Source organism: Sabethes cyaneus, chromosome 3, assembly GCF_943734655.1.
Source record: "Sabethes cyaneus chromosome 3, idSabCyanKW18_F2, whole genome shotgun sequence".
NCBI classification, from domain to species: Eukaryota; Metazoa; Arthropoda; class Insecta; order Diptera; family Culicidae; genus Sabethes; species Sabethes cyaneus.
Window position 1 is genome coordinate 211,404,951 of NC_071355.1, and position 24,119 is coordinate 211,429,069.

At 41.4% G+C, this 24,119-nt stretch overlaps 1 protein-coding gene across 1 annotated transcript; it reads right to left on the reverse strand.

The window, feature by feature from the left end:
* Positions 1 to 19: 19 nt before the first annotated feature.
* On the reverse strand, positions 20 to 13,343 carry LOC128740673 (gustatory and odorant receptor 22). Its single transcript, XM_053836234.1, has 7 exons — positions 13,220 to 13,343; positions 12,846 to 13,001; positions 12,319 to 12,787; positions 930 to 1,075; positions 475 to 671; positions 210 to 371; positions 20 to 148 (listed from the first exon to the last, which is right to left on the reverse strand). Exons 1-7 carry the CDS (start codon positions 13,341 to 13,343, stop codon positions 20 to 22), a joined length of 1,383 nt encoding a protein of 460 aa, XP_053692209.1.
* Between the last annotated feature and the right edge of the window lie 10,776 nt (positions 13,344 to 24,119).

Here is a 24,119-nt window from a genome sequence, read left to right on the forward strand (position 1 = left end):
TCTATTTTAATATGCGTGTTTAGGTCGTTCTGTTTTGAGTCATGTTAGCTGTCAATGCCGTGAAAAGTGCCTTTTTGGCACTCTGTCTCAGGAGAGTTAGCTTGAACTGCATCAGAACAACCAAATAGGTAGCCATGAAGGACAAATTCTGCGTAAAAAATCTAAACTGGTGAAAATGTTCTACTTTATATAGGAAAACTTTGGAATACCGAAGTTATGAGCCCCCGGTTGATGTTGGCATATCCATCCAGGTTCATAGTCGGTGGATTTTTATTGATTGCGACCAGAAACATTTCGACCTCTTTCTGCGTTGCCTTATCCACGGCCGTGAGGTTGACGTCTAGCAATCGTTCTTGAAATTTGAGACCCACCTTGAGCGAATACCGAAACGGGATAAATAATTAAGTTATAACCAAACAATGAGTTCAATCAAATCAAGATGGTTAGAAGGCAGGTAAGGTATACAGCGCTTACCCTTTTGGAGGCATGATGGGCCTCGTTGCAGATGATGAACAGCAGGCTCATACAGTAGAAAACAATGACAAATAAACCGACCTCCTTATAGGTCGCCCCATGCTCAATGATTTCACTCAGCGCTCCATAGGTGGCGATAATTGTGGTGAAGAAAATCACCAAACAATAGATACCGTACATGTTCGAGTATGCTTTCCCTTCCATCGTCATTTTCGTCATCATCGTTGACGTTGATAGCGGCAGGCAGGCAATAGGGAGAAAGGCGAAAAAGAAAAGGGCATGCAGATTTATATCAAAGTTCTTCCACTAGTTTGTTTCTATAGAGCTTAACAGATTAAATACCAGCAAATGAATGTACACAATAAACAAACAATCCATTAGTATTTAAAGCACGTTACTGTCGACCACGCTGATCGGGGCGATTAATTGATGTTTGTCGTATACACTTTACCTACCCAACTGTTGCATCATGTGGCTGAGGTCCACCCATAGGTGACGGTATTCGGTCAATTTGTCCGCTGGATGATCCGTTGCAAGAATGTTCGAAAGCTCGTTTGAGAATGCTTTACTAGCGGTGCCGAAAGCAGTGCAGTTGACAAACCTACAAGAAAAATCGTTTTTAGAATAATTTCGTTATTTAAATTTAGACCGTATTGATTTTATTTGATGGAATTATAAGTTAAACAAACGGCAATTGTACGAATTCGCATAATGCACGGCTGTTACATTTGTTTCGAATGAGGGATGGGTATGATTAACTTTTGAAATAGAAGTTTACCAGTGAAAATCCAGATTTTGCTGGAACCAGCGGGGTGCTATCCCTATCTTAACGAACGGTGTTTGACAGTCGACTTAACGAAGGGCGCTATTTCAAGAAATGCAAGAAATAGCGCCCGTCTGACAGGTAGATTTGCTGCCAACCTTGTCGAGATGTGCTGAGATGTTGGCAACAAAAACATGGCACCCATCGCAAGCCCCTGGCTGGAACAGTGTAAAGAAATGGTCGGTAGGAAATTGTTTGTTCAGTTTTCTTTCTTATAGTAATTTCAAATACCCTTTCTCGAAAAAAATCAAAATTCGGCATCCATATTTGTCTGCCGTATGATTTTAAAATAAAGCGAATGTGAACGCAGATGATGCGACAAATCCTCGATGAATTTCGGGAATTCAATTTGCAGTCTCAACGTTTATTTATAGACTTCAACGCGGCGTCCGATTTAGTTAAACGCAATGAGTTGTGGCGGATTGTGCTTCAACATGGTTGTGGAATACGGGTCATTGATATCATAATAGTCAATGAGTTTGTTGGTTGACCCACCCAAGAAACATTTATGCGCTGAATAAACATTTTAGCAGCCACAATTATTCAGCCATAGCTGAATATCCAACGAATAAAATTTATATAAACAACTGTACTTATTCAGTCGAAATTGGAGAACTTACACAACCTATTTTTTTCGAGGCGGAAAAACACTTGTTAAGCAGTTATATCGCCTCTGTGTGCCTTGTTTCCAGCTTTGCGCAAATTGGTTATTTAAAAACGCGCAAAAGCCTCTATTAAGCTACATTAAGGCTTCACAGCAGTTATTAGCAAGCCCGAAGCTTGACTTAGATGTTTAAGAGCTGAAAACAGGTTTTTATTTCTAATACTAAACCATAGTTCAGCCACAGGTTGAATAAATTCAGCTAAAAAACGTTTGATCAGCCTGGAATTGTTACTTGGGTAGCTGCTTTCAAAGCTGCAATGGAGCTTAATAGAGGCTTTTGCGTGTTTTTAAATAACAAATTTGCGCAATGCTGTCAATTCTATTTTTAGCACGAGAAATAGTTTTGCAATGCTTTTTCAGTCGCTTAATCAACGTCTTATCAACCTTTATGCAGCTAAAAAATGATCTATTTTTAAATTTAAAAAAGAATAGAAAGCGTCACATTTATTTTGCTATGGCGTCGTATGCTATGTTTTAAAGTTTGAATAACTCGAATTCGTATATGCAAGCTAATTCAAATTGCATGTCATCTTTCGGGTATTGAACAGCCATCTTCTGATCCATAAGCACTCTACTCATCGTATAATCCGCCCCATCTGCATCTGCAGAACAGACAGTGAAAATATCATTACACTTAAAACAGTCGATAATGTCGATAACTGACATATTTTTGCTGCCAGTCGAATTGCGAAACTCTATGATCTGACAGTATGTGTGCTGTTAACCGAATGAAAGCTTGGTATTAGTTTGTAAAGCCACTTTAACACCCTTAAGCTGCTTTAAAGAAGTTTGAAAGCTGTGAGCCTAATGAAAGCGTCCACTGGTTTATAAAACCATTTTAACACCTTAAATCAACCGTAAAACGGTTCTATGTTTATGGCTGTTTAGAAGCGAATTGTTTAGCAGATAAATCTGCTATTAAGCTTGTTTATCAGCTTTGGAGGAAAGCGGGTTTGGAAAAACTTAAAGTAGCTAAAACATCGCTTGGTCAAACACCATTTGAGTGCTTACTTTATGCAGCTAGGATCGCCTTAAACCAACTCGTAAACAGCAATTGCTCTTGCTGTTTACGGGTTGGTTTAAGGCGATCCAGTGTACAAGATTTTTCGAAAAGACACTGAAGAAGCCTGCATGTCGTAGCCCAAATACGTCTGTCACGAATAAATATAAATAGCAGAATTTAATTGGAAAGTTTTTAATTTCAGAAGATTTCAATTCCGGTTCAATTCCCGAAAGCTGACGACTTGCATTTTTAATTAGCTTGCATATACGAATTCAAGTTATTCGAAATTTAAAATAAGGTTTATGACACCAAAGCAAAATAAATTTGACGCGTTCCATTTTTGAAATTTAAAAATAGATTATGTTTTGGCTGCATAAAGGTTGATGAGACGTTGATTAAGCGACTGAAAAAGCATTGCAAAACTATTTCTCGTTCTAAAAATAGAATTGACAGCATTGCGCAAATTGGTTATTTCAAAACACGCAAAAGCCTCTATTAAGCTACCCAAGTAACAATTTCAGGCTGATCAAACGCTTTTATAGCTGAATTTTTTCTTCCTGTGGCTGAACTATGGTTTAGTTTTAGAAATAAAAACCTTTTTTCAGCTCTTAAACATGTATATTTAGTGATTTTATCAAGCTTCGGGCTTGCTAATAGCTGCCTTCGAAGCTGCAATGTAGCTTAATAGTTTTTAAATAACCAATTTGCGCAAAGCAGGAAACAAGGCACACAGAAGTTATATAAAGGGCGATATAATTGCTTAACAAGTGTTTTTACTGCCTCAAACGAAATAGGTTGTATAAGTTCTCCAATTTCGGCTGGATAAGTATTGTAGAATTGTTTACATATTCGATGCATATTCAGCTATGGCTGATTAATAATGGCTGCTAAAATATTTAATCAGCGCATAAATGTTTCGTGGGAGGGCTGTTTGTTAAGATGACAAATCGTTTATTCAGCTAGTATAGCACAATTATTGAGAATATTGACGGCTTGTGGAGAGGTTGAAGATGCGCCTTATCTGCTTGTGACACTATTATGTGAAGCAGCTGATTTACAACGCATTCGTTGGCTGCTTAATCACTTATAGAATACAAAGGCCTTTACTTCAATTTATTCAGCGTCTGCCACCTGTATTCAGAGTTAAATCAGCTGTGACCAAATCAGTAGCATTTTAATTCAGCTTCGGTGTTTATTGGGTAGTTCGGCATGCTTACTTCAATGTTCCGGCGGCGTACCGGGAGGCAGCTAGACAAGGACTCAAAGAACTGAAAGTCTTTGTATTTCTCTGCTGGTGTCGTTGTCTGCAGTAACCAGTGAGCCCAGATACATGAACTCTTCTACCACCTCGATTTCATCACCGTCTAAATGAAACCGGGGAGGGAGGTCAGCAATCACTTCTCTAGAACCTCTACCTTTCATGTATTTTGTTTTCGGATAGATTAATGACAAGTCCAATCCGTTTGGCTTCAGCTTTCAGTCCGATGTACGCTTCCGCCATCCCCTCAAAGGTACGTGTAATGACGTCAACGTCGTCAGCGAAACCAAGAAACTCGACGGACTACTTCGTGAATATCGTGCCACTCGTGTCTATCCCCGCTCTTCTTATCACACCGTCCAAAGCGATGTTGAACAGCAAACATGAAAGCCCACTTTGCCGTAACCTTCTTCGAGACTCAAAGGGACTTCAAGAGTTGCTACGCCAAGTTGCTCTTCCATTGGTAACGCTGCTTCCAGCTGCCGCGCGTATTCCTGGGCAACTCCGGTGTCTCGTAGCTGCTCGATGTTGGGTCGCGGCGTACGACTTCGACGCGTGTTATACACCGTCGAGAGTTTTGAGCGCATGCAGACTGCAACTAGGAAATGGTCCGATTCTATATTCGCACAGCGGTAGGTGCGAACGTTTATAACATCAGAGAAGAATTTACCATATGGTCAATTTGGTTTTCTATTCATTGGTCTGGTGATCTCCAGGTGGCCTTGTGGATATCTTTGCGGGGGAAGAAGATACTTCGGTGCGGTCGGTACTAACATACCGCGGGAAGCTGCAAAATTTAGGCATCGATCGTTGTCGTTCGTTGCGGCAGGCAGGCTGTTTGGCCCGATTACCGGTCTGTATATAGCTTTCAGTCCTACCTGCGCGTTCATAAAACATTAAATTAAGTTTAAACATAAGTTTTAACAGAAAGTGTTGCTGTACATTGCCATTACCGAGAGAGGTATTTCTAAGCCATGGTTCAAGCCCTCTGCGAATGTGTGAAGGAAATTTTGTTCCCGTTTCTACAGAAACAACATGCAGATGGACAATGCGTGTTTTGGTCGGATAAAGCTTCATTGCATTATGCCAATAAAGGGTGTCCCACATCAAATTGCACGACGGAAGAAATGCTGTAGAAAATTACCTAATTGACCGATCCTTTTCAAACTTTCAGACAACAAAATATAACCCATTAGTAAGTGTAGTGAACAGCAATAGCGTGGTTGTGTTATGTAATTAAAATAGAAGTACTCATAGTACGTAAAGTGTAAAATAATTAGTAAAGAACATAAATATAAGAAAACAACGATACTTTTGAAAGAAAGCACTGATCAAGTGTTGGCTAAGTTAGACATTTTATTTGGCAACCATGTATAGGATTGACACAAATACATTGACACAAGTGCAACATTTTCCCGAAAGAGTGAGTGACGTTTAGAAAATGACAAAGGACATTCTGTGTGCTACTTTTGAGAAGGAAAGATGTGTGATTTCTGATTTCGTTCTCGGATACGACAGTAAGCTTTTGACATATTTGTTTCATTTAACTTCAATACGGTTATGCTCGCACCTTACGCTTAACTCCATTCAAAAAGTTTTGTACAACCTAGCTGCAGCTTCATCTGTACGGAAATCTACTTTTTCTTCATGTCTTCCTCAGACTTGACCTCCTTGGGATGCCTCCGTAGTGCCTGCTTCATAATAGCCTAGTATTTTTCCATGGGCCTTAGTTCCGGTGCGTTGGAGGCGTTCATGTCCTTAGGTACGAAAGTGACTCCGTTGGCTTCGTACCACTCCAATACATCCTTTGAATATTGACGCGAAGGTAGATCCGACCAGCAGATCGCAGGGCCCTCGTGATGCTTTGACAGAGAAGGCAGATGTTTCTGTAAACACTCCTTGAGGTAGGTCTGCCCGTTTACAGTTCCGCTAGTCACGAACGGCACACTCCATTTGCCACATGAGATTTGTGATATTTCTTGGCCAAATCGTGTATTTCTTGGCAAACTATGAAAGTTTCTGCATCCTTACTTCCTCCGGAACAGCAAACTTGTGCTAGGCGGTGAAGTACAGTAGCCCTTGAAGCTGCCGGAAGTCCACCTTGACGTAAGTCTCAAGTATAATCAATATATATAGAATGCCAGTGTCGCTGCAGTGCGCGTGGTAAACATCACACATGTTCAGATAATGTATTTACATTATATATGCATATGTGTGTGTGCCTGAGATACATCAAAAGAGGAATCTCCTTGTCAAACTTTGACAACCAGTTTAAAATTTCAAATAAGGCTGCCAAGTAATGCGATTGGAAACTTCGCTTGCTTCAAATTTCTGAAAAATCGGTGCAAAAGGACGCAGTTGTGGGATTCAATTCATCCGGACGAAAAGAAAAAGAACGTTTAAAAACATTTTACTGGCATGAAAACACAGCGATGAGCGCACTGATGACAGTGACAGCACCAACCAGCGCATAGATAAAGAACAGATAAACAACAATGAGCAACTTTGACAATGAGGTTCCCGATTCACAGACTTAATACCGATTGTTAGCACCATGTTTACCATAATGAGTCCTGTAGAAAAACAGCGACACTGGCATTATCTATATTTTGATTCTACTAAGTCTCATCATTCATGATGAGAGAATTGAGGATTTTTCAGGTGTTTGCGCAAAATAAATTCGCGACGTTGCTTTTCGAGTGACGTCATTTTTTCCAATCTTCGAAAAACTGACCGCGATAAAAATAGTGTGTAAACAATACACTCTAAACTACTTCTACTCAAATTTTCAAGAGAATATACCCAATGGGTAATTTTCTACAGCGTTTCTTCCGTGGTGCAATTTGATGTGGGACACCCTTTAAAACACGATCGTTCCTGAACACAATTCAATCCCATTTGTACCCAAAAATCACTACCCGACAAATCTGCCTCAGTGTCGCCCAATTGATGATTTCTTCGGGCTTTGAGCTCTTTGGTCTACAAAAATAACTAAAGAGCCACGAATTGCAAACAGTTGATTGACGGCCGTACAACGCTCTTGTTCCGACAGCAAACGGAAGCTTCGCCGAACAGCCGATTACGGAGTGTTTTTTAATGTTTACTAATTTTTTTCAACAATGAACAAGGTATCTTAAATTTCAGTAAATCAGATCTTCTTCAAATAGCTTTGTCTTGTTTTGACAGCTTGAGAAATAAATTCCAAAATTTTAGTTGCCATCCTGACAATCCCACCAACGTCACAATAGCAGGAGAACAAGTTGAGCGGATGGATGCCTTTCGATATCTTGGTATAGCTGATATAGCTACACGGATTAGAAAGGCCAGCGGTGGGTGCCTTGTAGGTACGATACGAAAACCCGAATTTTCAACTCAAATGCATACTGCTCTGTGCCTGCGAAATGTGGCGCATCTCAGCGGGGACAATGCAAAACCGTAGGTATTTATTAATCGTTGCTTGCGATATATCATTTGCGCCTGATGGTATGACAACTGGATATCGAATGAGGAACTTCATCGTCGATGTCATCAACGACCGATAGCAACAGAAATTCGCGAACGCACGTTCACGAATTTCTGAACTTGTCATCTTGAGGAAAAGAGCGTACGAGATCTGCACAGAGAAGCACTCGACTGGAATCCGCAAGAACAGCGTGGAAGAGGCAGACCCAGAGGTTCATGGAGACGCAGTTTAGCCAACGATAGCCGGTCCGTAGACCAGAACCTGTCCTGGTCACCGATAAAAGCCATGGCGGGTAACCGTTGGCAGTGGAGATCTTTGATTTCGTCCCTTTGTTCTGACGGACATGGAGTTTAATAAGGAGGTTGGAGGTTTAACAAGGGTTCCGTACATTATCAGCTTCGTACGTTGGCGTATGCTTCTTGATCGTAGCGTTTTGCGAAAGGTAAAGTAGGCCTATTTTCTCGCTTGAATGACGTAAATACTTACTTTACTTTACTTTTTGGGCGAGAATCCGCTTATCGAATCCATGCCGAATTCAGAAGCCGTCTCCACATTACTCGGTCTTGGGCTGCCACTTTCCCCTAACATCCGCTGTTCTAGCACCCTCGTCAACAGCGCTCATCCAACGGATACGGGATCTGCCTCGAAGTCGTTGGACTCTGTCGGGTTCTGTGCTAAATATTGTTTTTGCTGGTCTCTCATCTGGCATCCTTGCTACATGGTCAGCCCATTGTAGCCTGCCGTATTTTAGTCGCTTCATAATATGCGCATCTTTGTACACTTATTTCATATATTTCAAGCGCCTGCGCCACACTCCTTCGTCTAATATGCCGCCAAGAATTGATCGCAGGAACTTACGCTCGAAAACGCCAAGAGCTTGTCGGTCGCTCTCTTTCAACGTCCACGCTCCGTGGCCGTAGAGTACCACCGGGAGAATTGGCGTCTTATAGAGCGCGAGTTTGGTACGGAGTTGTAGGCCACGGGACCTCAGCTGGCTACGTAATCCGTAGAAGGCCCTATTGGCAGCCGCTATCCGCCTTTTTACTTCACGGCTCACATCGTTGTCACATGTCACTAACGTATCAAGGTAAACAAATTCGTCGAGCACTTCAAAACTATCTCCATCTATCACCACCGCAGTTCCAACATCCGAAGGGCTACCACGCTCTCTACCAGCCACCATATACTTTGTTTTGATAGAATTTATGATAAGCCCTATCCTCGCAGCTTCCTCCTTAAGATGCGTGAACGCTTCTTCCCCAGCTCTACGATTGACACCGATGATATCGATGTCGTCCGCGAACCCTAGGAGCATATGAGATTTCGAATTCGAATAGTTCTTCGAATAGTACCTTCCAATGGAATGTTGAACAGCAAGTTCGATAGTCCGTCACCTTGCTTCAAACCATCTAACGTCACAAACGAGTCCGATGTATCACCCGCTATCCTGACGCTTGATTTTGAACCATCAAGGGTAGCACGCATCAGCCTAATCAGTTTTGTTGGAAATGTTCAAGCATAATCTGCCACAGCTCGTTTCGTTTAACTGAATCGTACGCCTTGAAGTCTATAAAAAAGTGGTAAGTTTGCAAGTTAACTTCTCGGAATTTATCGAGGATCTGTCGCAAGGTGAACATTTGGTCCGTCGTGGAGCGTCCCTCTCGAAAACCGCCCTGGTATTCGCCAACAAAGGTTTCCTGCAACGGCCGCAGTCTGAGAAACAGAATGCGGGAGAGAATTTTGTATGCAGAATTGAGGAGAGTAATACCTCGATAATTGCTGCTTTCGAGTCGATGGCCCTTTTTGTAAATTGGGCATACGAGACCTTCCAACCAGTCCATAGGTAATTCCTCCTCAGTCCATACCTTTAGTATAACCTGATGGATTGCACAATACAGCCGTTCGCTCCCGATTTTCAAAAGTTCGGCGGGGATGCCGTCCTTTCCAGCTGCTTTGCCGTTTTTCAACTTTCTCGCTGCTTTCCTAACCTCGTCCAAAGTTGGTGGATCCACAGCTTGTCCATCATCCTTAATCGTTATGCTGCTTCTGTTGACCGTTCCATTTTGTTCACCATTCAACAATGCATCGAAATATTGTTTCTAATGCCACCTCCGATCTTTCGGTAATCAGGTTCCCCTCCTTGTCGTTGCACATAACAGGAGTTGGCACGGTTCGGTTCCTGATTCCGTTGATCGTATTAAAGAAGCTTCTCGTATCGTGCCTCTCAAAGCAGTTCTCCACCTCCGCAAGAACGCGATCCTAGTGCTGACGTTCCTAACGACGGTGAAGTCTCTTTTCGGCAGCTCTAGCATCTCGGTATCTTTCTCTGCTCTGGCGTGTCACAGTTGCAGCCAAAATGTGACTTCTGGCTCGATTCTTCTCATCAGTCACTCACTCGCTGGCACTCTGCGTCAAACCACTCACTGGAAGTGGCTGCAGCAGTAGTACCCAACACTTCCCGCGCTATAGTACTGATCGCGTCGTGGATGTGTCTCCACTGTTCGTTCAGATTCTCTCCGAGATGTTCACCGATCCGCTCACCAGTCTTCCGAGAGTACTCTGCAGCAACCCGAGTCAAAGTTTGGTCCCCGGAAGGATCGCACGTCTGCGACATCAGAAAAGTGCCGGCCATCAACCAGAACGTGGTCGATCTGAGAGCAGGCCTCTTCATTAGGGTGTTTCCAGGTGTGCTTCCGAATGTTCCATCGTGCAAAATGGGTACTACAGATGACCATTCCTCTGGCTGCAGCAAAGTTGATTAGCCTCAGGCCATTGTCGTTTATGGTAGGATGTGGAGGCTTTCTCTACCAATAACGGGACGAAAGAACTCTTCACGTCCGACCTGCGCATTTGTATCTCCGATGACTATCTTTATGTCATGTCTTGCGCACTCTCCATATGTCCTGTCGAGAAGATCTCAGAACGCCTCTTTTACGTCATCGGGCTTGTCGTTAACCCCTCTAAGGTCTACATCATTTTTAGCACCGCAAAATTTACTAAAATGGCCGTAACTTTTTTATCTTTCAATATTTTTTCACCAAATTTGGGAACTTTGCCGAAAATATTTTTTATTTTCATAATATCTATAGATAATGACCATATGTCATATGGTCCCGGAGTTATTCCGGAGTTCCTTGGGGGACCGAGATATGGCTTTTTTAGATAAAGTTGCCAAATATCTAAAATTCGTTTGAAATCTGTTGATTTTTGTAAACATATCATCGACTGTGGACATATCAGTTACTTTGCCGCAGTTAGGAGCCATGGTGCGCGCCATCCAGATCCGGGGGGACACTATAAATCCGGAACCGGTTCCCGTAACGGGACATTTCAGCATCAGTAAAGCATGTCGTGTCGCATATCAAAAAACAACAGCATTCGACAAAATAGCGATTGGTGATCATCTCATGTCTCTCAGAGGCCGTATGACCGGTTCCGGATCCGAGGAGGGTTTCTTTTGTGATTCAACCACGGAACGGATTTCGGAGGAACATGTCCGGGACCTGTAATCGGCCATATGGCCTCTGAAAGACATGAGATGATCGCCAATCGCTATTTTGTCGAATGCTGATGTTTTTTGATATGCGACACGACATGCTTTACTGATGCTGAAATGTCCCGTTACGGGAACCGGTTCCGGATTTATAGTGTCCCCCCGGATCTGGATGGCGCGCACCATGGCTCCTAACTGCGGCAAAGTAACTGATATGTCCACAGTCGATGATATGTTTACAAAAATCAACAGATTTCAAACGAATTTTGGATATTTAGCAACTTTATCTAAAAAAGCCATATCTCGGTCCCCCAAGGAACTCCGGAATAACTCCGGGACCATATGACATATGGCCATTATCTATAGATATTATGAAAATAGAAAATATTTTCGGCAAAATTCCCAAATTTGGTGAAAAGATATTGAAAGATAAAAAAGTTACGGCCATTTTAGTGAATTTTGCGGTGCTAAAAATGATGTAGACCTTAGAGGGGTTAATGTAATGTAAATGTAAAAATGTAATGTAAATGTAAAAAAATATGACAATTAAATCTAGGTCAATTTGATATCTGTGTTGGGGAAGTGTGCTACAGCTGTACTCCTGTACTGTTCGGTTGAATATGATTCTATATGTTCATATTTGCTATTTCATTGGAAGAGTAGTGCAAAGAATGTGAAATTGAGAAAAAGGAATCGAAATGTTTCTGTAAGGTAACAGGACATTTTCTTAAATTGTTTCCAAACGCACATTTTCGTTAGGGCAATTAAAGAAAAAAATACATGTTGCCGATCGTATTCCAGAGAACACTTGAAAGTATTAAGTTTGGAAGGCTTATACAGAGAAATAAGTCTTCCTAGTAGTGTATGATTCAAATTTTCAATATAAAAATGGTAAATACTTAATTTCCACAAATTATTCAATGAGTAATGTGTTCTCGTTGCTAATATTGAAAATTTAGACTTCTCTCTTTAAATGCTTGAATTGCAGATAAATTTATTAATTTTCTTGAATAAAATTGTCATATTTTTTATTAGAATTAGCTAATAGTGTGCGGTCTTTCTCGCTCATGGAAAGTTTTGCACCATTGAATAACGCTAATAAATAGATCTAAATTTTCACAAACAGTGCTAATTACTTACCACAAACTGCAGAACCCATTTAACATCGCAATGATGTGATAGTAGGCAAAGGTATGACTAAACTGAAAGTCAGACTGCAAATAATATTGCGATAGAATGATCACGATGCTCAGTGACCACGACACGATGCACAGAGCCCAGGTGATTGGATACAGCTTCGGAAACACGATCGGCTTTCCTGTGATCACCAAATATTTGTACTGATAGTCGGTCCACATGTTTTTAAACTTGGCAACTTCCGATCCGTGGCGCCAGGATGCCATCGGCAGCAGAAAGTGCGGCACCAGAATGCTCATAAATATGATATTGTAGATTATCTCATCAAATCGTTTGTCACTGTTCGAAATGAACTTGTGGATGCGTTCCTTTGCTACCAGGACGACCACGACCGTTTCGCAGGCATAGATGAAGTACGCCCACATGAAAACCTTCGAGCACCAATTGAAGGTAGTGCGAGGCATGCCGACTCCTGGATTGGATTGTTAGATTTCGTTTAGTTCAGCATTAAGTTACGGTATAAATCTTACCTTTGGGACTGCGCATTATTGGCATTACACCCATGATTTGAAACAAAACCAGAAGGCTTTTGGTGGTATGATAAAAGGAATCATGCAAATCCAGCAGGTCATCGTCAGCATTAATTTTGACCTGACGACGATATATCTGACTTGGGGAAACATTATCTGTAAGAGAACAATACATATGTGTATGTTTTGAAATTTGGTATACATGAAATTGCTAACTGGATTCATATGAAAACCATTGACCGTAATAAAACGAAAAATTTATTTGCCAATTAAAGGCTAGACTAATCTCATTCTACTGGTTTGGAAATAAAAATAATCGCTCTACTCTGTTACCGAATAGCACGCGTGCTCAATTAATTAATTAATTTATATACCTTTTTGCAACTGCAGCAGTTGCTCTTTAATCCGTCGCTTATCTTCCAGCTGTTGGCGCTGATTCGGATTGAAAATCTGTTCTCGCATCCGATATTGGCTATCATCCATCTGGTTATGAATCATTTTCGTTCACTATTATTGTACGGTCGGTCGTCCCGTTTTTCGTATTCTCCGGCTGGGTGTCGGTGCAAAGTGATGATAAATTTTCACTTTTCACCAGTTGGACAGTTTTTAATATTTCATTTATCCACTGGCTTGTTTATGATGGATGCCGCCTGTGAACCGATCGATTCAAGCATTGAACCATTTTTATTTTTATGTAAGTATTTTATGAGTTTTGTCGGGCGTAAAAGTAGATAGCGTATGGTTTCCAGTTGAAAACGAAACGATAACCAATAGAAGGCTCAAAATACCTTAAATAAATGATAATGATAATTTCGAACATTTTTGCTTTTAATTCGTCAATGAACAATTAACCCACACAACAATATTGAAACTTTTGATTGCTTTTCGAATTTTTTTTTGAATTTAAAAAAAATTTAAAACTAAAAATAATAAAAAAGAGCCATACCAAATTAGTTTCAATTTAATGCATGGTCTTTGTTAATGAACGTTTTATATGTTGGAGCATCATTACAGGCCAGCCATGGCACGATACCTGAAACCTGAAATGGTTCCGGTTTTAAAGCATCAAGTTAATACAATTGTAGACAAACATATGACCATTGAGCCACAATAAACCATATTACTTGACTACTTTTATTACAGTAACACGGATCCAATTAGAAAAATTTGTAATCGTCTTACATCCGCTTAAGCTCCTTTATTTATTATTATCAATTGGATCACCAAGAAATACCACTGCGGAATGTAACCAGTACTCAATTCACCCACTTCTGGCTTCACAACCGGGGCCACTTTTGCCGAGGAGGAGGATTCGCAACTTGCCTGTGCCAGAGGAATAGTCAAGGCAACAAAAACCATTCCCATTGCGGTATGCTTTTATAGCGAAAACAAGGGCTTGAAAAGCGGGTAATTAAAGATTTATGAGACGGCGAGTTGTTTTTTGTTTGTTCTTGATTCAAAATTAATCCCCGCTCGTTTTATCTTTTATTGATGGATGAATGACAAATGGCAAGCAAGCGGATGGGAACGGGATGGCTGGTGAAAAGAATATGCGCGTTGCGGTTCGTTATGTGCCATTATGGCCGATCATGGTTAAACGATGCTATCCATTACGACGGTCAGTAGGTTAGTTGAGCCAGTTATATAATGAATTAGTAGACTATCGTTGCTGGTATTCGGCTGATATGCTTAGCGGTTCTTGATCTAGATCTCTTCATAGTGAATTGACGAATTGGGCAACATTTGGCGGATTGATCTGTGCCGACATTTCTTCTTTTAGAACAAAGTGATGAGCGCTGGAAAGACGTTATGGGTGTTTCGTTGCACTTGTTGATATTTTTTTGCCCCAGAATTAGCTCATGAAAATTTACCTTGCGACACTTTTTGTTTATTTACTCCTTAGGATTAAATTTGTTAGCATAAATTGTGCGCTTTAGTTTATATTGTCCTATTTATCCTCGAACTGTTCCCAAGCAGTTTGTCCCTTTGCAGCCACGTAGCCAGAGGGAGACCCCCAGGCCCTATTTGACTCCAATTGCTTTATATACATAGTGTGCCGCTTAGAGCTATAATACATTACAGTTCATTTAATGTATTGTAGTAGTTCTAAACGAAAAAATATATAAATATAAAACAACTGGAGTCGAAAAAGGCACTCCGGATCCCCCCCTCTGGCTCCTTTGTTTGAACTCCGTTAGAATTTCTCGTTTGGTATAGTTCCGCGCTTTTTGCTTAGTTTTTTTTTTCACAATTTATCACCACTTGGCTACAAGACGAGCACTAATTCTGAACGCAATTTTAAGTCCGCAGCTCCAGATTGTTTGCCAAGCATGGAACTTTTTCGGAAACTTCGACTTTTTAGTTGGTAGTCTTCCAAGACATTAGATCGGTATAAAGAAGAAGGAAAGAGGTTTAAAGTTTTTGTCCAGGATTTTGTTCCAAAACGGCCTTGGGATAAGTTTCATCATCTGTATTGACGCATTCGTATGCCATCAGCAAATTCGGGTATGTTTCTTCGCTTTCAGATTTTGCGTCGCGTTACAGTTTGGTACAACTTGTGCCTTGAAACATATCAGACCAGCCCTTTTTATTCTTTTCGGGTACAGGGTTTTGAAACTTTTGCTTTTCTTTCGACGACAATTTTGGTTTCGAATCGCTTTCGAATAAGTTTTATGACCTTTTTATTCGCTTCCGGATTTCTTCAGATGTTCTCCAAATCGTTTCAAGGCATCACACACTATATATTTGGCATTAGAGAAAAAAAGTAGACGTAAAATTGCACTTTAAATCAAACTTGCAGTTGGACTTTAAATCTGAGTTGGTATTAGAATTAAATTAGACTTGAAATTGGACTCGTATTCAACTTGAAATCGGAATCAAATTATTTTTGAAATGGGACAATGAAATTGCTCGTCAATATTTACTTGAAAGTAAACTTACAAATAAGCTTGAAATATGATTTATAATGACATGTAATTGTACTTGTTGAAATCGTTGTTGAAAATGGACTTGTAATTTCACTTTAAATACAGTTTAAATTAGATTTGAAATTGGACTAAAATTAAGCATAAGCATAAGCATAAGCATAAGCATAGAATACCGCTCGTGTGCTGCTACTCCGTTATTGACCAGGACCGATGAAAATTGCAAAATGGTGGCTGTAAAAAGCATACTTGGGACAGCATGCTATTCCTCATAGTGCATCCTTATCAGATCCCTGCATGCTGATCAATACCGACGCCAGCTACGTCCAAATGCGGGTCCTGGTGGGGTGGGAAGGAATGTTAGTCCAATACTTGTTGCTACTAAGGACCAGGGAATCCTCTGCATCTTCACAAGTATTTCGGGAAAGGAATTGTTGTTAGTAGATGGGGGAAACTAGATTAACCATGTAAGTATGTAAACACCAGTTGCATTAATCTAATCTGGATATTTGAAAAACTTCTTGTAGAGCCGGTAAGTACGAAAATTGAGATATAAAATTATAGGGGAATGTCGTTGTGGTTGGGCCATCTTTTGGTCCACAAATCTCATTTCAAAAGAAACTTGGAAATTCTAAATTGGAAGGTCTAAATACAAAGGTCTAAATACGAACTATTAATTAGACCTTTGTTAAATTTCCAAAGTTTCTTTTGCAATGAGATTTGTGGACCAAAAGATGGCCCAACCACGACGACATTCCCCTAAATATATTTTATTATATTTTATTATAAATCTAATGTATTGGTAATGGTACTCATAAACAACCATAATTGGTTAATTTATATCGAAAAATATTATGCACATGCGAGATTTACGGCTTGAAAACCGTATGACAACTTGAACTTATTATACCTGAAAACAAAAATTAGGCATTATGAAACGAGCCAATATAGTTCCTAACAGAGCCGGCGATACAACGTTACAACAGATTAAGCAGTGAGGCTTTTTTGTGTGACACAGGGTTAATAAATTGGTTAATGGTTGTTATGGTTATTATTATTAATTTGGGATTTGGGATCTAAAAAAGAAACGAAACTTCCGGAAAAGTTAGGCCTAGATAAAGCTAGAGCCCCGTAGTTGCACAACAAATGCGCTGAAATTTCAAGTAGCAGGTTTCGGTATCATCCGATATTCTTTAAATGATAAAGAGCGAGACAGTTTCCAGTTAGGACTCCCGTAATTGTACGTAGTTCACTACAAGTTAAATTGAGTAGTTTTTGAGCTACTGTAGAATTTTGGTAGATAAATTGTTTAACTGTTTAGTCCACAATCCTGTGTTTGATTCCAACGGGATGCTTTCTTAACAGCATAATTCAGGGGGCAGCCCAGTTAAGTTTTTTATCGAGAGTTATACTTCATTACTGATACTCGGCCTAACACTAATCAGTATAAGAGAAGCAATAGTATGTTTTCTTCGTCTAGTTTCTATGGCGTTTTTATTAAGCCTGTCTTGTAAGCATCATAACATGGTGGTGTTTAGAGCTTAACAACTTTCACTACTGCGTCAAACTTTCCTCTGACGATAAGTTCTACGTCGACGACATAAGCAATAAACGGCTCAAAACCAAGCTGCGTTATCAAAGCAAAGCAAGGGGAGAAAACTTTTGTGGACATCCTCACCGAAATCGTGACTGGCGTATCTCCCAATGATACTGTAATTTCTTTACTCGAAAGCATTGTTTGAATCCAGCTCATTGCAGTGTGGTCGATTCCGTTTTGTAAGAAAGTCGTAATAATTGAAATGGAGGACGTGTAATCGAAGGCTCCTTCAATATCAAGGAAAACACAAAATGCCTCCTGATATTTGGGTGATTTCTCAATTAACGTCACTTCCGTAGATTTGCCGTGTTGGCATGTATGTTGATTTCTATACAACGGAGAGCTCTTTAAAAACTCGTTTCGGATATAGTTATCTGTGATTTTTTTCATCCAATTAAGAAGCGTTGATGTCAGACTTATTGGTCTGAAAGCCTTATGCATGGTTTTCTCTTTTTTATCTGGCTGAGGTATGAAAACCACTTCTATTTTCCATCAATTCTCCGAAACATATCCCGAAGCAAAACTGGCTCGAAACAGGTTGATGAGCTCGGACATTAGGCCATATGAATAAAAGAATTTGCATTTCTTCTTCCATAAGATTTACCTGGGAAAAGCAAAGCAAACTGTTTTATTCATACGGCCTATTATAAGGTCGCCCAATTTCTGTAAAAAATAGGTATAATACCATCCGGACTTGGAGATTTCATTGGTTCAAAAGAGCTAAGTGTCTATTTGATCGAAACCTCCGTAAACAATCGGCGTGCAAGCTGAGCCGAGTCGTTTGGCATTGGTTTGGTCACAGTCACCTCACCTCACCTAACGGCTCCCCGTTTGATTTGTACAGTCACCCAGGTTGGGCGGGGTCACCTAGGTGACTGTGAGAATCGCAAATTGTCACCTCACCTGAAACATTTAGGTGAGACCGCACAGGTTTGCCGGCCTAAACGCCGGCTCTGGTTCCTAAGTTGAACGTTAATATGCAGAGATATAGCGCCCTACACGCTTAGATTTGAAATTGGACTTAAATTGACCTCAAATTATACTTGGATATGAGTTGAGACTGACTGCATCTACCTTTACGCAAATTAATTTACATATCGCAAAAATACTGGCTACTGAAATGATAACTCCGGATAACTCCGAGTTATTCCGTGAGGAACTATTTTGTTCTATATATTTTTTTGGAGAAGGTGGGGCAGGTGCTCCAGTATGCATCAGCTTGGGTACATCAGTGACGGTGGGCCGACTTCGTCGCAAGGATGTCGAACGACTTTCTGAGCAATAGACAGACTCCCAGAAGGAGTAGCTGAAGGTGCTGATTAAAATCACCTGAAGACGGTCATAATGGATGACGGAACCTACTTGACTGAGTTCTTCACGTCCCCCACCAAGAAGGTCCTTCTGTGGCTGATGATCAGCGAGAAGGGAATGTTCAAGCCGGATTTTTTCCTTCGGGGGTTGTGGTGAACGAAGAAGTATCAAGCTAGGGAGGATGTGGTATTTTGACCGGATGTGGCCTCGATCCTTTTGCCAAGAGATCACTGGAGAAGATGAACCGGTTGAAGATAAACATTATATCGAAGGCCGTCTACTCTCCCACCGTCCCCAAGCTGCGACTGATAGAAAATTTTTGGGCGAATCTCAAACGGAGGATCTACTCCAATAATTTCGAAACCAAAGTGGAGAAGCAAATGATCGCTAAGGCTATGAAAGAACTGAAGAACATGTCGACGTCCATCTTTGCATCGACCATGAGTAAGATTCCAGCCAACTCCCGTAAGGCCGCCCGGCAGGACGTCAAAGCATTTTTGTGGAAGCTTTTTGTGAAACGTTAGACTACTGCGACCATTATTTTGATCTATTGTAGTGTTGTAGAAGGCCTACGTTTAGAATTGGAGAAAAATTGTTCCATTGAAGATTGGTTGTTGCAGTGCGTTTGGTGAGGAAGAATGGTAGACTGGATGATATTGCGAAACTTCGATGTGCGGCCAAAAATATATTGTGTAGTTTAATTACTGAGTGGGACTCTAACCCACACTATCTCGGTTTGCGCCCAAGTGTTCTTCTGACAATTAAACTATCAGTACACGACACCCTATATTAGATAATCTCACATCTAGTTTCGATCATTCCAGTCTAATCATTCGTCCAAGTGTTTTGACAAACCGCAAACCGAGAAAATGTGGTTTAGAGTCCCACTCAGTAATTGAACTACACAATATATATTTGGCCGCACATCGAAGTTTCGCAAAAATATTATCCAGTCTGCCTCACCTCTACCACCTTCTACCTCACCAAACGCTCCACCACCTTTAATAAAAAATGATTTACGTTGGACCGCGATAGAGTCAAAGACAAGTCAAACAGGAAAAAAACTTTTTTCGTGTTTTTTCCTGTACACAGTCCTGTGTACTTACTCTTTTCAAAGAAATCATATTTCGCAAATAGTAAGAGATAGATAGTTACTTTCAGGGCCGGCGCTAGCCAATTTATCGCTCCACGCAAATTCTCAAAATGGCGCCCCCAGGACAAACGAAATACAACCGGCGTTACTGTGGGCAGACATTTTACTACCTACACACTCGTAAACGCACAGTCTCGTAGCGTCTTTCTGCATAAGCACTCACGAGGCAAACAACTTGTGAGCAGCCAGCTGCCCACGGTCTGGGCTAGCGCCACGCTGGGATACAAATTTTGCATTATTTTTTTTCTTCATGTTACGCCCTCGATTCTACACGTGGGTGGGAGTGCGAGGCCTCGCGAGTGATTGGTATCAGTTGCTCAAGCAACAATAACGTGCGAGAGCGACGACCGTGGCTGTTAGCTACTCGCAAAAGTCATTACAGTGCATGAGTAAACAAGAGCTTGAGTCCGAAGGGGATGCTTATGCCGGCGTGTTTATTAGAACGAGTACGCACTGTGAAAAAATTAGCCCACACAAGTGCGGGCTTCGCAACACTGGTCACAGTCAACCGCCATTTCTTATAAATAATTATCGGTTTCTTGAAACCCATTATTAGAATGATAAACCTTCAAAAACGAAAACGTTCGGTTCATATTTCCTATTACTTCAAAAACTTCGTCCTCATACCTTGCTACTTCATCGAAGATGAATCTGCTGATTGCGGATTCTGAAGCGATTCGAAAATCTGTCCCGAAAAATTTCTAAATAATTTAATATTATCAATGCCATTTTCCCACCACGTTTATCTGAGTGTTTTGATTGTCGTGTTTTGTTGCGTATAGATTTTCATCAGGAGGAGGTGGAGCGCAAACGGAAAGCGAAGAATGGCGTAGGCGTATGAACCATGCACTGCAGGCACTACTTGGTGATTCTCAAAGTACACTTGTGGAAAGTTGGGAGAGTACGATGGGTCGATCACGTCGCAAGAATACCGGATGACCGTGCATTGAATCTGTTCTCTTCTAGACCTCCATCGGCCTTAAGGGCCCCATACACGTAGGCATATGTTGAATTGGAAACGAATAAAATGTTGGCGGGTCATTCAGATTGAGCGACAAGCCCAGAATCTTTTTTTGCTAGCTTGGTGCGTGGCGCTCATACGCAAATGTACGTAATATCGTGGTAAATTGTACGTAATAACGAGGGTACGTTATATCGAAGTTTGCCTGTAATACGATATCGTTACAATAAGACGAATTTCTGTGGCTGACAACTTCTTTTAATCTTTGCCATTAAAGCACAAAAATCAGGTGAAATGCAACAAGCCAACTCTTACTATTAAAAAAATATAATTTTTAAGATATGTATTTTCGTACATGCTTGTTTTTCTTGGTTATAATTGAAACCAAATAGTCAACGTACGATACATTTTGAAGCAAAAGCTTGTTTAGCCAGCTAAGTTTGCCGGTAAGTTTTTCTTTTCTCTTTGTAGCGCTGTTTCTCCGTGATTGCTATCAAAATTTCCCAAATCATTGTTCTCCAGCGAACAGTATTTTATCATTTGATTTTACCGGTAAATGTACCGCCGCCGGGAGGATACTGCGAAAGAAGGGCTGCACCCACCTTATAAAAGTGTGAACACTACACAGGAACCGGCTACTAATGGCTGGCGGCGGTCAGTGGCGATGATGAGTGAAGCAGGATAACATGGAAGAAAGCGCAATAAAAATGTCCTCTTCCCCGGTAAGGTGTGAAAGAAATTTGATTCAGACAGCTGTAAACGGACTAAAATGGGAAATTAAACGGCTTTTGCTACTCTGCTACCGCTCTGGATGTAGAAGTCGCAGTCAACAAAAAAACAGAGATGCTGGAATGGAGCTTGCAGATATGAGAAGATAAAATTAATGAGGATTGTTCCGACATTGCCGCGACGACGATGTGTGACGAAAGGAAAGCAGAAACAATGGTTGTCAAATTAAGACATTTTCGACACGTCCAAGTGATAATGGTTTTGTAACCGGTGATTTAGCGCTGGAGATAGCAAATTACCAATTTACCTGCTGATTCTGTGGAGCATGATACTTACTACTGAGCATGATGCGGTACATTTCATTGAGCTGTAGTCCGATGGCAAGCGTGGAGTAGAAAATATTTGCATTATTCAATTGTGAAATACAGAAAACAATCAATCGGGTCGATCATTCAGTACTTAAGTGATGCTTTCATCCGTTCTATCTCCATTCATCAATAAGACTGAAGATCTTGTTCGTCATAAAACGACCAAGGTGCGCATAATCGCTATTGTTTACAGTTTACTTTTGAACTCTAGCAAATGGCATACGGCATAGGGAGAATAATAATGATAGTCGAGTTGTTATCCTGTTTTTCACCAACAAATGCTATTTTGTATTCAATATATCCACCGAGTTGCAACTAATCCTCCATATTCTAATACAAAATGCACTAAATTACAGAACAGAATGAACTGGATGTATTCTGTTGTGTTCAAACATGAATACATGAAATTCTACCTCCGCTCCGAGAGCCGACAAGATTTCTTATCTTGTTTCCTTGACGGTGCGACATTATTTGCACTTGCGTCTGTCTATCTTCACGCACATCATTTCCGTCAGTCGCGTCGGCGTAAAAAATTAAAGCTCCCAGTTGGAAGTGAACGTAAAACTGATTCTGTACGTACCTACCTGTGAATTGTAAATTAAAATGAAATGCTGCGTTACCTTTTGCCTGCGTTCAGAATTCAGTCATTCAGCAGAGTCTATGTAGATGAGTGTGAAGAAATTATGTTTGATACCACCTGGTAGGGCCGATTAACCCCAGAGGCAACGTACTATATGTATTTTGCGATAATATTTTTTGCTCATACGTTTATCACTACTTACAATGTTTTCTCTGTTTATTTTTGTTGTAAATTATTTGGAACATTGAACTAACAGTATTTTGCAATATGAATGATATTCATGGAATATCAGAGAATTTTGATTTGGGTTAAAGAAATCGTGAATTATTAAGGAAATGCGATCACGGATCATCTGGTCTGTCTCAGTGTGTTTGTTCGAAAATCAGAAATGCATTTGACCACCACTGACGTGTCCAAATATAAGCAGAAGATGAGCAATCAACCCTTGTTTTCCGCGCACGAACGCCTGAGATGACCAGCTTAAAAACCTGGACGAGATCACTGAAGCGTTCGAACTGACACGAGCTGTCTAGGAGCAATGTAACGTGGTGGTGGTGGTCTGCGGAAGGGACCGACGGGAACCCAGGTAGCTACAATAAGACTTCCACTGGTAGACGGAAATACAGCCCTGAACGCGGCCAAGCTGAAGGTGGGATGGTCCGTATGCCCACTGAGCGTATTCCAGCAGCCGGAGGCTTGCTTCCGGTGCTTTGAGCGAGGGCACAAGTCCTGGAGCTGTAAAGGGCCTGACAGAAGCAACCTGTGTAGAAGATGTGGCGGTGCGGGCCATATAGCGAGGGACTATTCTGCGCCGCCCAAGTGCCTGATATGTACAGGCCAACGGGACGCTAAGCACACAACAGGAGGCCCAAAGTGCCCATGGCGACTAAAACACGGGCGTAGTGCAGGTAACGCAACTAAACTTGAACCACTGCCACGCGGCCCAGCAGTTACTGAGTCGTTGACGGACATTGCCATCATCTCGGATCCATACCGCATCCCTGCCGGAAACGGTAACTTGGTCTCGGACAGGTCCGAGATGGCGGCTATATGGACGACAAGTAGGTTCCCGGTTCAAGAGGTTGTGTCAACTGCAGACGAGGGATTTGCGGTTGCCAAAGAGGGCGGAGTGTTCTACTGCAGCTGTTATGCTCCGCCGAGTTGGTCGATCAAGCAGTTTACACGGATGGTAGACCGAGTATCAGTTGTGCTGACTGGTCTAAGGCCGGTGGTTATGGCGGACGACTTTAACGCTTGGGCGGTTAAGTGGAGAAGTCGTCGCACGAACCATCGGGGTCGGAGTCTGCTGAGGCTCTGGCAAAGCTCAACGTCGGCACCACAAGTACCTTCAGTAGGAATGATGCAGAGTCTATCATCGACGTGACATTCGGCAGTCCTGGTCTGATAGGAGACTGGAGGGTAGACAACGGCTACACTCACAGTGACCATCAGGCGGTCCGCTATGGTGTTGGTCAGATAACGAAGCGGCAGGCAACAGGTAGAGCCAACACTCCAACCACCCGTGGATGGAAGACATCATACTTCGATCCCGAAGTATTTGTGGAAGCGATCCGAAGAGAGTGCGGTGATCGCGATATGCCCCATCCGATCGCTGATCATTTGGTCGAGGTGCTGTCGCGAGCGTGTGACG